Below are 13,905 nucleotides of genomic sequence, written 5' to 3' on the forward strand. Positions count from 1 at the left end.
TATGCTTTAGTAGTAATATCTTCATTTATTGTGGTTGCAATGAAAAAAAAAAAAAAAGAATGGGGTAAAATTAAATAATTATCATTTTACACAAAACTCCTAAAATGGATCAGACAAAAGTATTGGCACCCTTCTCTAATTTGTGTAATTAACAGCACCTGATACTTACCTGTGGCACATAACAGGTGGTGGCAATAACGAAATTACAAGTGCAGCCAGTTAAAATGGATTAAAGTTGACTCAACCTCTGGCCTGTGTGAAAGCCCGCCCGTCTCGTCAGACCATAGGACATGGTTCCAGTAATCCCTGTGCTTTGTTGACATGTATTCAGGAAACTTTGCGGGCTCTCTTGTTTACCGTCTTCCGAAGACGCTTCCTCCTGGGGTGACAGCCATGAACACCAATTTGATGTAGAGTGCGGTGTATGGTCTGAGCACTAACAGGCTGAGCCCCGACCTCTTCAATCTCTGCAGAAATACTGACAGCACTACTGTAACGAGTCACATGACATTTTTTTAGGGAAAATGACAAGCAGTACTCAATTTGGACAATTAAGGATATACGTAGTTTCTAAGGGGTGTACTCTTGATGCCAGCGGTTTAGATATTAATGGCTATATTTTGAGGGGAAAATAAATTAATTCCATTATGTAAGCTGCACACAGACTACTTTTCATTATGTCAAAGTGTCATTTTGTAAGTGTTGTCCCACGAAAAGATATACTTAAATATCTGTAGAAATGTGAGGGGTGTACTCACTTTTGTGATACGCTGTAAACATAATGTCCCAGAGGTGTTCTATTGCGTTTAGGTCAGGTGAACGTGAGGGCCAGTCAATCTTTTGTTGATTTTCATCGATAATTTTTGTGTGATTTTGTTGTCAGCACATTCAACGATGGGAAAAAAATTATTCAATATATTTTCCCCCTCCATTCTCTTTTAAATTTTTTCATATATTACTGCCAAAGCATTTGTAATTGCCATCATTTTGTTTTAAAAAACAAAACAAAAGCAGTTACTCAAAATGTTACTCATTACTTGAGTATTGTTTTCACCGAATACTTTAACTTGTACTTGAGTACATTTTTTGGATGACCTCTTTTATACTTGAGTAATAATTTAAAGTAACGCTACTCTCGAGTAAATTTTTTGGCTACACTACCCACCTCTGCTGTAGAGTGATGAGGGTGTAAATAAAAACACAATAAACCTGTCAAATTTAACTCGGTAGTCATTGATGGATAAAACACCAAGTAGCACTGGTGCCTAATATGTTCCGATACAGCAGGTATCATAGATTTATTTTGAACACTGCCAAAACTCAAAATCCTATCAGGACTTAACTAACTTAACTTAGCTAACTTAACTAGAACTTAAAAACAGCTTGATGTCAATTCAATGTAAACACGTGGGGGGAAAACACCTTTTAAGCGATGCATGTTACCAAGCATAGTGACATTTTTAGATAATAAGATTTAAGAAAAAAAAAACAAGTTTTTAGAGTTACAGCAGTGAATTTGTCTTTTTTTCTAGTTACATCTGAGATAAAATTGTACATTGTTGAAAACAGCATACATCTAAAATAAAAACATTGTCTACAAATGGTTCAATATTAGGTGAAATGTCTTGTTTTCTCGCATACATTCAGAATTACTCTTTACCTTAAAAAAAAAGTTTCATCTGATTAATCAATGGAATTTTCAGTAGAATACTCAATTACTAAAATACTCGATAGCTGCAGCCGTAGTACACTGCGGGCCAAAAGTATTGACACCCCTGCAATTCTGTCTGATAATGCTCAATTTCTCCCAGAAAATGATTGCAATTACAAATGCTTTGGTAGTAATATCTTCATTTATTTTGCTTGCAATGAAGAACACAAAAAAGGATGGGAAAATATTAAATCATTACTATTTTACAAAAACTCCAAAAATGAGCCAGACAAAAGTATTGGCACCCTGTGAAAAATCACGTGATGGTTCTCGAATTTGTGTAATTAACAGCACTTGTTACATACCTATGGCACATAACAGGTGGTGGCAATAACTACATCACACTTGCAACCAGTTAAAATGGATTAAAGTTGACTCAACCTCTGCCCCCTGTCCTTGTGTGTACCACAATGGGCATGGAGAAAAGAAAGAAGACTAAAGAACTGTCTGACAACTTGAGAAGCAAAATTGTGAGGAAGCATGGGTAATCTCAAGGCTATTAAGTCCATCTCCAAAGACCTGAATGTTCCTGTGTTTTCAGTGCGCAGTGTCATCAACAAGTGTAAAGTCCATGGCACTGTGGCGAACCTCCCTAGATGTGGACGGAAAAGAACAATTTTACAAGAGATTTCAACAAAAGATTGTGCGGATGGTGGATAAAGAACCTGGACTGACATCCAAACAAGTTCAAGCTGTCTTGCAGTCCGAGGGTACAACAGTGTCAACCAGTCCCATCCGTCGGCGTCTGAATGAAAAGGGACTATGCTAAGATAGCCAGGAAGACCCCACTTCTGACCCAGAAACATAAAAAAAAGGCCAGGCTGGAGTTTGCCAAAACTTACATGAGAAAGCCAAAATCATTTTGGAAGAATGTTCTCTGGTCAGATGAGACAAAAATATAAGTTTTTGGGGAAAGGCATCAACATAGAATTCACAGGGAAAAAACTAAGCCCTCAAAGAAAAACACGGTGCCCACAGTCAAACATAGCGGAGGTTCCCTGATGTTTTGGGGTTGCTTAGCTGCCTCTGGCAATGGACTACTTGACCCTGTGAAGACCGTTATGAAGTCTGAAGACTACCAACAAATTTTGCAGCTTAATGTAGGGCCCAGTGTGAGAAAGCTGGGTCTCCCTCAGAGGTCATGGGTCTTCCAGCAGGACAATAACCCAAAACACACTTCAAAATGGTTTGAGAGAAAGCACTGGAGACTTCTAATGTAGCCAGCAATGAGTCCAGACCCGAATCCCATAGAACACAAGTGAAGACATCTGAAAATGGCAATTTGGAGAAGGCACCCGTCAAATCTCAAGAGACCCGGAGCAGTTGGCCAATGAAGAATGGTCTAAAATGCCAGCAGAGCATTGTAAGAAATTCATTGATGGGTACCGGAGGCGATTGTTGGCAGTTATTTTGTCTAAAGGTTGTGCTACCAAGTATTGGGCTGAGGGTGCCAATACTTTTGTCAGGCCCATTTTTGGAGTTTTGTGTAAAATGATAATGATTTTTTCATTTTCTTCTGTGCCTTTTCATTGCAAGCAAAATAAATGATGATATACTTTTGGCCAGCACTCTATATAAGGGCAGGACCGTGAAATATTGGATATCATGTGTTCTAATCATGTGTGTTCAGGTTTTTTTGCTAACGCATTCCAAAAAGATATTTGCTCAATTGACAACCAAGTTGTCTTTATGTTAAAATGAGTGTACGCTCGTGCGATTGGTCAATAGGTCTGCAACCAATCCAGGGTGTGAGGCACTTTTGCTGTAACAGATGAACGGCATTTCCTTTATTTATAACGGAGAATATCTTTGACTTACAAGGATGGTCACAGAACAACTCGTACGTGAAACTAGTTGATTGGCTGGCGACCAGTACAGGGTGAAACCATGCCTCGGTCAGCTAGGACAGATACGTCCAGGCACTTGGCTTTTAAAAATAGCTCAAGTTCAGTTCTGAGATGATGAAATTTAGTCATCATCCGTTTTGTTTTTCTTCTTTTTTTTCTTTTTGGATGAGCTGTCATCTTTAGGCAAAATGTCCTCTTCCTGTTCACTTTTCACATGCACAATGGACACGTCCTTCTCTTCGTCATCCCAGTCTTTCTTTTTCCTCTTCTTTGTCCTCCGTTCCTGGACTGTTTCCTCAACTTCTTGTTTGATCGGCAATTCCTCTTCCTCAGTTTTGATATGCTTGTCCTTTTTTTTCTTCTTCTTCTTCCTCCTCTTCCCGTCTCCATCCTGGGCTTCCCTTGTCGTGATGGGCGTCTTGCTTCCGAATGGCTGGAATCTCTGCTTGAGTCCGGGCGGGAGTGCTGGCGCGGGGGGTGCGTGGATGACGTGGGGCTGCATGCGGTCGCCTCCGTAACTCTCGCATATGCTCAGTAGGCCGGAGAAGGCGGGTCCGACCGTCGGGGATGACGAATCGGCGGTGAGCAAGCGGAGGTCGGAGGTGGCGTGATTGGACGATATGATGTTGTACACCTGCTGGTGGTGGTCTCCCCCGTCCACTGCTGAAGGGAGCTTCAGAGTCTGAAAACCGGAAAGGTTCACGTCCACACCACGCAAACTGAAAATAAAGAAACCACACTGTAGTTGACGGATTACTTTCCTTGAATGGATAGCAACAGACATGGGCGTAGGTTTGGTCTCAACATTGGCGTTACAGCATCTGCATGTACACTTTTTTTCTGGGAATGAGACATTAATAAGACCAAATAGATAGGGTGAACAGGGGTCAGGGCTACATTTCTCACGAATATGCTGATGTGTTTCTTACGTAAAAATGAAAAAGGTTAAAATAGTTTTATTCATGGGAGAAAGTTATTTTTCAAATTGGGGGAATTTCCCCTGGTTTCATATAAAGGCAATTTACAATGGTTGTTTTTTGTGTTGTTTTTTTTTGGGGGGGGGGGGGGGCATTACTTAACCCTTAGATGCACAAGTTACTGGACCCTACACTCTTCCATAAGTGGGTCAAAAATGAGGCATATTAGAACCAATGTGTTTTTATGCCATTTTGTAGTGATGTTACGCTCGAAGCAGACGCTCGAGACAAGTGTCGAGCGCTCGTGGCAGAACTATCACGAATCAGTCGTTCCGATGTCTCGCTGGATCCGGTGGAACAGCTCGTGACGTCACGCTCGAAGCAGACGCCCGACAAGTGTCGAGCGCTCGCGGCAACATGTATTCCGATAGGTTGTACTGATGTCTCACTTCATTCAGTGGAAAAGCACCTGGCCGCGGAAGCAAAGCGTTGTGATATCACACACGTGTCGGCCATGACCGTGGACGTGTCACTCAGGTAGCGAGGGGTCGAGTCAGTCAATTTAGTTCAGTCAAACTCACAATGCTTATAAAAAGGGGAAATATCCCTCAAAATGTTGTGGGTTGTAAGGAGAGCTTTTGCGCGCATTACGTCATATTGAGAACGAGCGAGAGTAAAGTGAAATTAGATCAGATTACACATTAATTTGCAAATGCACATAGTATAGGCATTCATTGACACACTATACACTGATTTATATAATACGCACACACACACACGCACCCCTCCGCCCCCCCCCCACACACACGTTACTTTTTGTGTCTGTCAGTCAGTTTTTGTGTCTGTCTGTTTGTCAGTTTTTGTGTTTGTTTGTCTATCTGCCAGTTTGTATATTTGTTCGTGCCATGTGAGAGAATATTCTCAAAAGCTGGAGAGGTCATTAGCAAAAAGAGGAACCGGCTGAAACCAAATGCTGCTGAGATGATTTTGTTTTTAAATACAAATGTGTGAAACACCCAAATCCCCATCCCAGTGTCACTAGCATTCTATACACCTACCATCAAGAGTTCCCTATTCCACAAGCATTTCCGTTTTTCATTTAAAAGTAACAAAACAGCTTTTTTTGTTTGTTTGTTTTCGTTACCATTATTATTTTTTTTTTTAAGTAATCTGGGGAAGAATAAAGAATAAATTTCATGTTAGGGGTCGAACCCACTACTGCTTGCACACTAGGCAAAGTATGTAACCACCATACGACCCACATATTTAGTTGCTCAGATGACACTTGGTTATATTAAAGTTCAATATATTTGTGTACACAATTCAGTTTGATGACATCCAACAGATGTCATCAAACTGAATTGTGTCAAATGCCTCATAGCACTGAACCATTTCAACACATTTGCTTCAGTGATACAGAAAGCAGTGGTGAAGCGGTGTCGTGACTCACCACACTGATTCGTGGCAAATGCTTCATAACACTGAACCATTACGACACATTGCTTGATATTGATTCACTGCTTCAGAAAGCTTCGGTTTCTCCATCACTACCATTTTGGTGAAGAAGGGAGTGTGGAGGGAGTTGAAAGTCCGTGTTGCCCAACGAGAGCCCCAAAACATCACTGCTCTAGCGGAAATCTGCACGGAGGAATGGGCCAAAATACCAGCAACAGTGTGTGAACAGCTTGTGAAGAGTTACAGAAAACGTTTGGCCTCCGTTATTGCCAACAACAGAAAACGTTTGGCCTCCGGTATTGCCAACAAAGGGTACATAACAAAGTATTGAGCAGAACTTTTAGTATTGACCGAATACTTATTTTCCACCATGATTAGCAAATAAATTCTTTAAAAATCAAGCAGTGTGATTCCCCCCCCCCCCCCCCCACACACACACACACACACATTCGGTCTCTAATGGTTGAGGTTTACACATGTTGACAATTACAGACCTCTAATATTTTCAAGTGGGATAACTTGCACTATTAGGTGTTTACTAAATACTTATTTGCCCCACTGGATGTCTGAACATAATGAAAATAATTCACTTAATAATGGTAGGGTCAATTCTATCCTTACAACATATGGGAAGATAATTTAAATTACCTATATAACTTAACTCATTATATAATGCAAATAAGGTTCCTTAAAAGTTGGTAGGGACAATTTGAGCATCCTAAAAAGTTGGTAGTGTTACGTCCTTACCGTCCCTATGCAAACCTACGCTCTTGGCGACAGAGTTCGCCATTTTGCATAAAATTGTGACATCACAAAACATAATTCAGGGACATCTTAGTGGGGTTTATTTTAGGACAAATGTTTTTTTTTTTTTTTTCTTCTTTAGGGCTTTTTTGTGACACGATCAACAAGAAGTGACTAAATAGAAGGAACAGGAATCAAATAGGTGACTGACCATCGTGGATCAAAGCTGGGAGGCGCTTTAACTAGCCACAATTCGCTCTTGGTGCTCTTCAACCTCTCCATCAGCGTACTGGTGCAAGGTTTGTGGTTCAGGCACACAAAGTCATCAGGACATTTATACGTGCTGCTCTTCTCTACAAAGGAGAAAGATATTCCATTCAATACCTCACACGTTCGATGGATCGAATGACATTTAGATGCTTGCTCTTTAGAAAATGTGAATTTGTTTGCCGATTTACCCAATTCTTTTCGCTTAAACGACGCCTCCGCTGGCAACTTGTCCGCCTCGTCCTCGCTCGAGGAAGAAATATCTCGGAGCATTTTTTTAATATTTAAAAACGACTTAAAAGTTGTTTAAATTGTTTCATTTGGGTGTTTTGCAGAAATGCACGCGTGCCCGTGGACACCCAATTGAACTGTGAACTCTTTGTACGTCACTTCCTGCGTCGTCCACGTTTGTAGTCCAACGACAAGACGTGGGGGCATTAACTTGCTTTGAAACAGTCTGATTAAAAAACTTCATCATCCACAATGCAACGCGCTTCCTAACGCGAGTCTGGGGGCGTAGTTGGTTACCTCGCTTGCAGTGCCATCTGTTTGTAGTCCAATGAGCACACGTGGTGCGTTGCTTAGCTTTGCTAGAGTTCGACATAAAAACTACATCACCCACATTACACTTCAACTAGTTACGTAAGTCTTTAACGTTCTCGGGGAGAGCGGGTTGACAGCATTGAACAGGCCGAAGTGGGTAAACAAATCAGAAATGTGAGGGGGGGACATCGTCTAAATTGCCAAAGTTTTGTTTCGGTTTGCATTGCTATTATGTTTGTACTTTTTACAAAACCTGCCGCAAAGATTTGAAAGATAAGCTAGTTAGTAAAGAGCGCCAGCTATAAGTTAAATAGGTTGCGTTAGCTAACGTGTGCTCGCTGGGGTTAGCCGGCTAGCCAGCCCACCAGCGGTCTTGCCTTCCGGGCGTCATGTCGTCTCCTTCGTCGTCGTCGCGGCGCCAGTGGTGCTACCTGTGCGACTTGCCTAAGATGCCGTGGACAGTGGTGTGGGACTTTAGCGAGGTGGTGTGCCGCGGCTGCGTCAACTACGAGGGCGCCAACCAGATCGAGTTCTTGATAGCCAGCGCGCGGCAACTGAAGCGCAGCCACGGCATTCAGGACGGGAACGTCCGCTCGCCCGGACCGGGACCTTCGCCTCACAAGCACGCCGTGCCTAGCCGCGGAGAGCCGGCGACGGACGGCGCTCGGTCGCAAGGTGAGCGCTTCGACCGCGGAGGCCGAGGAGATGGCGGCGGCGTATCCGCGGCTCGGGTGCCGCCCAACGGGCTGCACCGCGAGGGTCAACCGCCGCAAGAAGTCAACCGACAGAGTCCCAGCGGCAGCCGGAGACCCATGATCGGGGCGGCCATACCCCCGAATTTAGTGACTCAGAGCATAGCCGGGATCCCCCACGGGCTGCTGGCGGGCATGCCGGCCGGCCTGACTGCCAGGACGGCCCCCATGAGCGGCCCGATGATCTTCCCGGCGCCGGTGCTAGCCGAGATGAACCGCCGCCAGCTGGGCATCGGCATGGGCATCGCCCCCTTCATCACACCGGAGCTCGAGCGGGAACTGAGCTCGTCCCAGCCCAAGTCGCAGTCCCAGGGTCACGCGGGATCCAGCAAGAACGCCGGCTTGCCCTCCTCGTCGGCCTCAGTCAGTCAGACCAGCCCAAAGCCCGCGTCGTCGCCGGCCAGACAGCCGCGAGCCCCCGCCTCCCGCGCCGGGGGAGAGCCGCTGGCGTCCGGCGGGTCGTCAGAGGCTGCCACAGCCGCCGCGGCCGCGCTGCCCCACAGCGGAGCGTCCGAGATGGGCTCGACGTCAGGCGGCAGCAGTGGTAGCAGCAGCCTGACCGGAAGCACCCTGTCCTGCACGCTTTGCCACGAGAGGCTGGAGGACACCCACTTCGTACAGTGTCCGTCCGTGCCGGGACACAGGTGTGTACACTCGATGCTTTTTTTAAAGTATGATACTGAAATGTTGTATCCGGTTACCATATTAGATAGTAAAACTGCAACAGTATCAATACTCAGCCTATTTGTTTTTGGAAGACCACAGGTGACCAGAAATATAAACATCTAAAAGACACTTATTTTATAATGCTAGGCAAAGGTTGCTAATGATACCACATTGACTCCCAAAGACAAAATATTTGGTGATTTGCTATGATTCAGTTAAATCCAAGGGCCTCTATCAATTTAATTCAACATTTACACATTGGGCATGCACTTAAGTTTCACCTGAAGCCATGAAAATACAAAGCAATTTTGACCAGGGCTGCAGCTATCGAATATTTTAGTAGTTGATTAATCAATGGACTAGTTAGTTTGAATAATCGAGTAATCGGATAAGGAACATGAAAAACTAAAATACCTGAGCTGAGCCTCAAAAGATATATATTTTAATGAGGATCTGCGTACAACAAAAGAACAATTGGCTAAATTACATAGAAAAAGTCTGCTAGATTAAATGCTATAAAATGCAAAAGGTTTTTTTGTTTGTTTTTACAATGCTCTTAACAAGTGGTTCCAGACACATATTCCCACAAAAAACGGCTAAATATACATATAACCTAAATTAAGAATGTATTTAAAAAAAAAAAACATTAGCTCAAACAAAAACTTAGCTTACGTTGGTCTTAACAGGGAGCAGTTGGATTCAGCTATGTGAAAAGAGGTAGACCAGAAGGCAGTGTATCCACCCTCATCAATAAAACTCAATGCAAACACTTTCAAAATAAACCATTACAATGCCACTTTAATTAAACGAATCCTCAAAGCAACAAAATTAAGTTCGAATATTTTTTTTCTAATCGAATACTCGAGTTAATCGATTAATCGTTGCAGCACTAATATTGATGTTTTTGACTATTTTATTGCAAATTTTAAAACATTTGAATGAAAACTTTGTGTTTCAATTGATTTGATTGAATGGTTGCTTACCAGATTTATATTTCGGTTCAGATCATTTTATCGTTAAGAGTGTAAATTACCACATTCACAAAATAGGAAAGTGATTCTTTGGACAAACATTCGATATTTGCCGGTATTAAGAAGTCTGCCATGACTTAATCCAATACAAGGGCCTTTGATCGATGTATCGCTACACCCGCTGTATATATACACAGTGGGGCAAATAAGTATTTAATCAACCACCAATTGTGCAAGTTCTCCTACTTGAAAAGATTAGAGAGGCTTGTAATTGTCAACATGGGTAAACCTCAACCATGAGAGACAGAATGTGGGGGGGGGGGAAAAAAATCACATTGTTTGATTTTTAAAGAATTTATTTCCAAATTAGAGAGGAAAATAAGTATTTGGTCAACAACAAACAAGATTTCTGGCTGTCAGAGGTCTAACTTCTTCTAATGAGGTTCCACTCGTTACCTGTATTAATGGCACCTGTTTTAACTCATTATCGGTATAAAAGACACCTGTCCACAATTTCAGTTAGTCACACTCCAAACTCCACTATGGCCAAGACCAAAGAAGCTGTCGAAGGACACCAGGAACAAAATTGTAGACCTGTACCAGGCTGGGAAGACTGAATATGCAATAGGTAAAACGCTTGGTGGAAAGAAATCAACTGTGGGAGCAATTTTTAGAAAATGGAAGACATACAAGACCACTGATAATCTCCCTCAATCTGGGGCTCCATGCAAGATCTCACCCCGTGGCGTCAAAATGATAAGAACGGTGAGCAAAAATCCCAGACCCACACGGGGGGACCTAGTGAATGACCTACAGAGAGCTGGGACCACAGTAACAAAGGCTACTATTAGTAACACATTGCGCCGCCGGGGACTCAAATCCTGCACTGCCAGACGTGCCCCCCTGCTGAAGACAGTACATGTCCAGGCCCGTCTGCGGTTCGCTAGAGAGCATTTGGATGATCCAGAAGAGGACTGGGAGAATGTGTTATGGTCAGATGAAACCAAAATAGAATTTTTTGTAGAAACACAGGTTCTCGTGTTTGTAGGAGAAATAAGACTACATTGCATCCGAAGAACACCATACCCACTGTGAAGCATGGGGGTGGAAACATCACGCTTTGGGGCTTTTTTTCTGCAAAGGGACCAGGACGACTGATCTGTGTAAAGGAAAGAATGAATAGGGGCCATGTATCGAGAGATTTTTAGTGAAAATCTCCTTCCATCAGCAAGGGTATTGAAGATGAATCAAACAATGTGATTTTCTGTTTTTTTTTTCCACTTTCTGTTTCTCATGGTTGAGGTTTACCCATGTTGACAATTACAGGCTGTCTCTAATATTTTGAAGTGGGAGAACTTGAACAATTAGTGGTTGACTAAATACTTATTTGCCCCACTCTATACGTTAAAAAAGATTCAAGAATAAGTGAAATATTGATCAATATTTGGCAGAAAACAAAAAAACATTCCTACATCAGCTCTCATCAGTACTATTGATACTTGGAAAATCATGAATTTTAGCATACCAGATGTATAAAATGTAAAATGTGTGATTCCATAGTATAAAATTGACCATAAATGATTTATAATTCAAGTATATTATACATAAATATGTGTGTGTGTGTGTCACCGTACAGGTTCTGCTTCCCCTGCACCCGAGTGTACATTCAGAGCCGGCGAGGTGACGGCGAGGTTTACTGCCCTAGCGGTGATCGCTGCCCGCTGGACACGTCAGCCAACAGCCCCCCTTGGGCGTTCATGCAGGGCGAGGTGTCTACCATCCTGGGCACCGGCATGGCGCCTGCCCCCTCCGCTGCCCCTCCCGGAGCCGGACCCGGCGGGGCCAACGGGTCTGCAGCGCAGAGCGTCGACGTCACCGTCAAGAAGGAGCGAGAGACGTGATGGCGGTTTCCGTGACAACCTGGAACAAAGGCGGGGAAAGGCGGTGAATGTTGCTTCAGTAGCGTTGACGGCGAGGGATCGAACGTCCCTCGCCGTCAACGGGCATGAATGACATGGATAAAATGCTGACAACAACAACCCAATGAAAACATACAATTTCACGTGATCTGCCTTTCATTGTATGAATGTACAAGTGATATCCCTTCTAAAAAGTTCCTGGTTGTTTCTATCGAAATGGTTTGCGGCATTTCAGAGCAAAACTGTTGTTTTACTTCATTAAGTTCTATGTCCTTTTTTGTTGTTGTTGTTTGTCTTATGGTAAAAGCCGATTGTTCCTCACACACGAACCAACCAAAGCCAATCTATGTGTATACAATCTATACGGCCACATGCTAATAATGCTAACGGTGTAAGACAAGTAAGTGCCTTCCCGCCGCGGCGATGACGAATCTGCTAGCTCGTCTTTTGACTTAAAAACTTCTTGTAAAAAATGTGGAAATAAACCAGACGTGGAAAACAAAAAAGTTTGTTGTGTGTCTACTTCTGGCCGCAAGGTGACGTTGTGGTGCTAGCTAAATCTGTCCATGTAAATTTCAATAGGATTTTAAGAAAGTGGATGTGTGGTTTCCTCCATTAGTGTCAACTCATTACCGCTATTGTTGAAGCAATTATACACGTGTTAATGGACGACGTGGGGAGCATTCACATGAAAAAGAAGCGACCGGGGAGGCCACACACAGTAGATGCGTATTTAAAGGGTGACAACATATCACATACATGCCCGTGTGAAGACAGTTAAGAAGCTAATGAGGTGCAAGCAGGGGCGTCACTAGCCCGAATACGATACATGGGGCACTGGCGAGAGAGCAAAAATGTTTTTAGCACTTATCATAAAAAGTCAGATTTAAACTACAGGCGTCGGGGGGAAAAAAGATAAGAAACACCTTAAAAAAAAAAAAAAAATCAACTTTAATGTGGAAGTCCGCCTTTTGCGGCAATTACAGCCTCAATTCTCCGAGTTATTGTTTCGTACAACTTGTGAATTGTTTCTAAAGGAATTTTAAGACATTCTTCAGTTAGGATACCCTCTAACTCTTTTAGAAGAGATGGCAGTTGGAAATCGATATTTTAATTGAATCTCTAAAACTGACCATAAATGCTCAATAATGTTGAGGTCTGGGGATTGTGCCGGCCATATGAGATGCTCAACTTAATTAGAATGTTCCTCATGCCATTCTTTAACGATTACAGTGCTGGCCAAAAGTATTGGCACCCCTGCAATTCTGTCAGATAATGCTCAATTTCTCGTGGAAATTGATTACAATTACAAAAGCTTTGGTAGTAATATCTTCATTTATTTTACTTGCAATAAAAAAACAAAAGAGAATGAAAAATTTAAATCATCATTTTAACATAAAACTCCAAAAATGGGCCGGACAAAAGTATTGGTACCCCTGAGCCAAATACTTGGTAGCACAACCTGTAGACAAAATAACTGAACAAACGCTATCCATCAATGTGTTTCTTACAATGCTCTGCTGGAATTTTAGACAATTTTTCTTTGGCCAACTGCTCCAGGTGTCTGAGATTTGAAGGTTCCTTCTCCAAACTGTCATTTTCAGATCTCTCAACAGGTGTTCTACAAGATTCAGGTCTGGACTCATTTCTGGCCATTTTAGAAGTCTCCAGTGCTTTCTCTCAAACCGTTTCCTAGTGCTTTTTGAAGTGCGTTTTGGATTATTGTCCTGCCGAAAGACCCATGACCTCTGAGGGAGACCTAGCTTTCTCATACTGGGCCGTATATTATGCTGTAAAATTTGTTGGTAGTCTTCAGACTTCATGATGCACACGGTCAAGCAGTCCGGTGCCAGAGGCAGAAAAGCAACCCCAAAACATCAGGAAACCTCCACCATGTTTGACTGTGGGGACCGTGTTCTTTTCTTTGAAGGCCTCGTTTTTTTTTTCTTGTAAACTCAATGTTGATGCCTTTTCCCAAAAATCTCTACTGTTGTCTCATCTGACCAGAGAACATTCTTCCAAAACGTTTTTGGCTTTCTCAGGTAAGTTTTGGCAAACTCCAGCCTGGCTTTTTTTGTCTCTGGGTCAGAAGTGGGGTCTTCCTGGGTATCCT

The 13,905-nt window shown here is 42.8% G+C and overlaps 2 protein-coding genes across 2 annotated transcripts; one reads left to right on the forward strand and one right to left on the reverse strand.

The window, feature by feature from the left end:
* Positions 1-364: 364 nt before the first annotated feature.
* On the reverse strand, positions 365-7,576 carry LOC130916962 (DNA-directed RNA polymerase I subunit RPA34-like). The gene is made up of 3 exons (XM_057837965.1): positions 7,133-7,576; positions 6,886-7,027; positions 365-4,277 (listed from the first exon to the last, which is right to left on the reverse strand). Exons 1-3 carry the CDS (start codon positions 7,212-7,214, stop codon positions 3,680-3,682), a joined length of 822 nt encoding a protein of 273 aa, XP_057693948.1. The 5' UTR covers positions 7,215-7,576; the 3' UTR covers positions 365-3,679.
* LOC130916961 (interferon regulatory factor 2-binding protein 1-like) lies at positions 6,817-12,381 on the forward strand. The gene is made up of 2 exons (XM_057837964.1): positions 6,817-8,880; positions 11,510-12,381. Exons 1-2 carry the CDS (start codon positions 7,874-7,876, stop codon positions 11,772-11,774), a joined length of 1,272 nt encoding a protein of 423 aa, XP_057693947.1. The 5' UTR covers positions 6,817-7,873; the 3' UTR covers positions 11,775-12,381.
* The last annotated feature ends 1,524 nt before the right edge of the window (positions 12,382-13,905 follow it).

Source organism: Corythoichthys intestinalis, chromosome 6, assembly GCF_030265065.1.
Source record: "Corythoichthys intestinalis isolate RoL2023-P3 chromosome 6, ASM3026506v1, whole genome shotgun sequence".
Lineage (NCBI taxonomy): Eukaryota > Metazoa > Chordata > Actinopteri > Syngnathiformes > Syngnathidae > Corythoichthys > Corythoichthys intestinalis.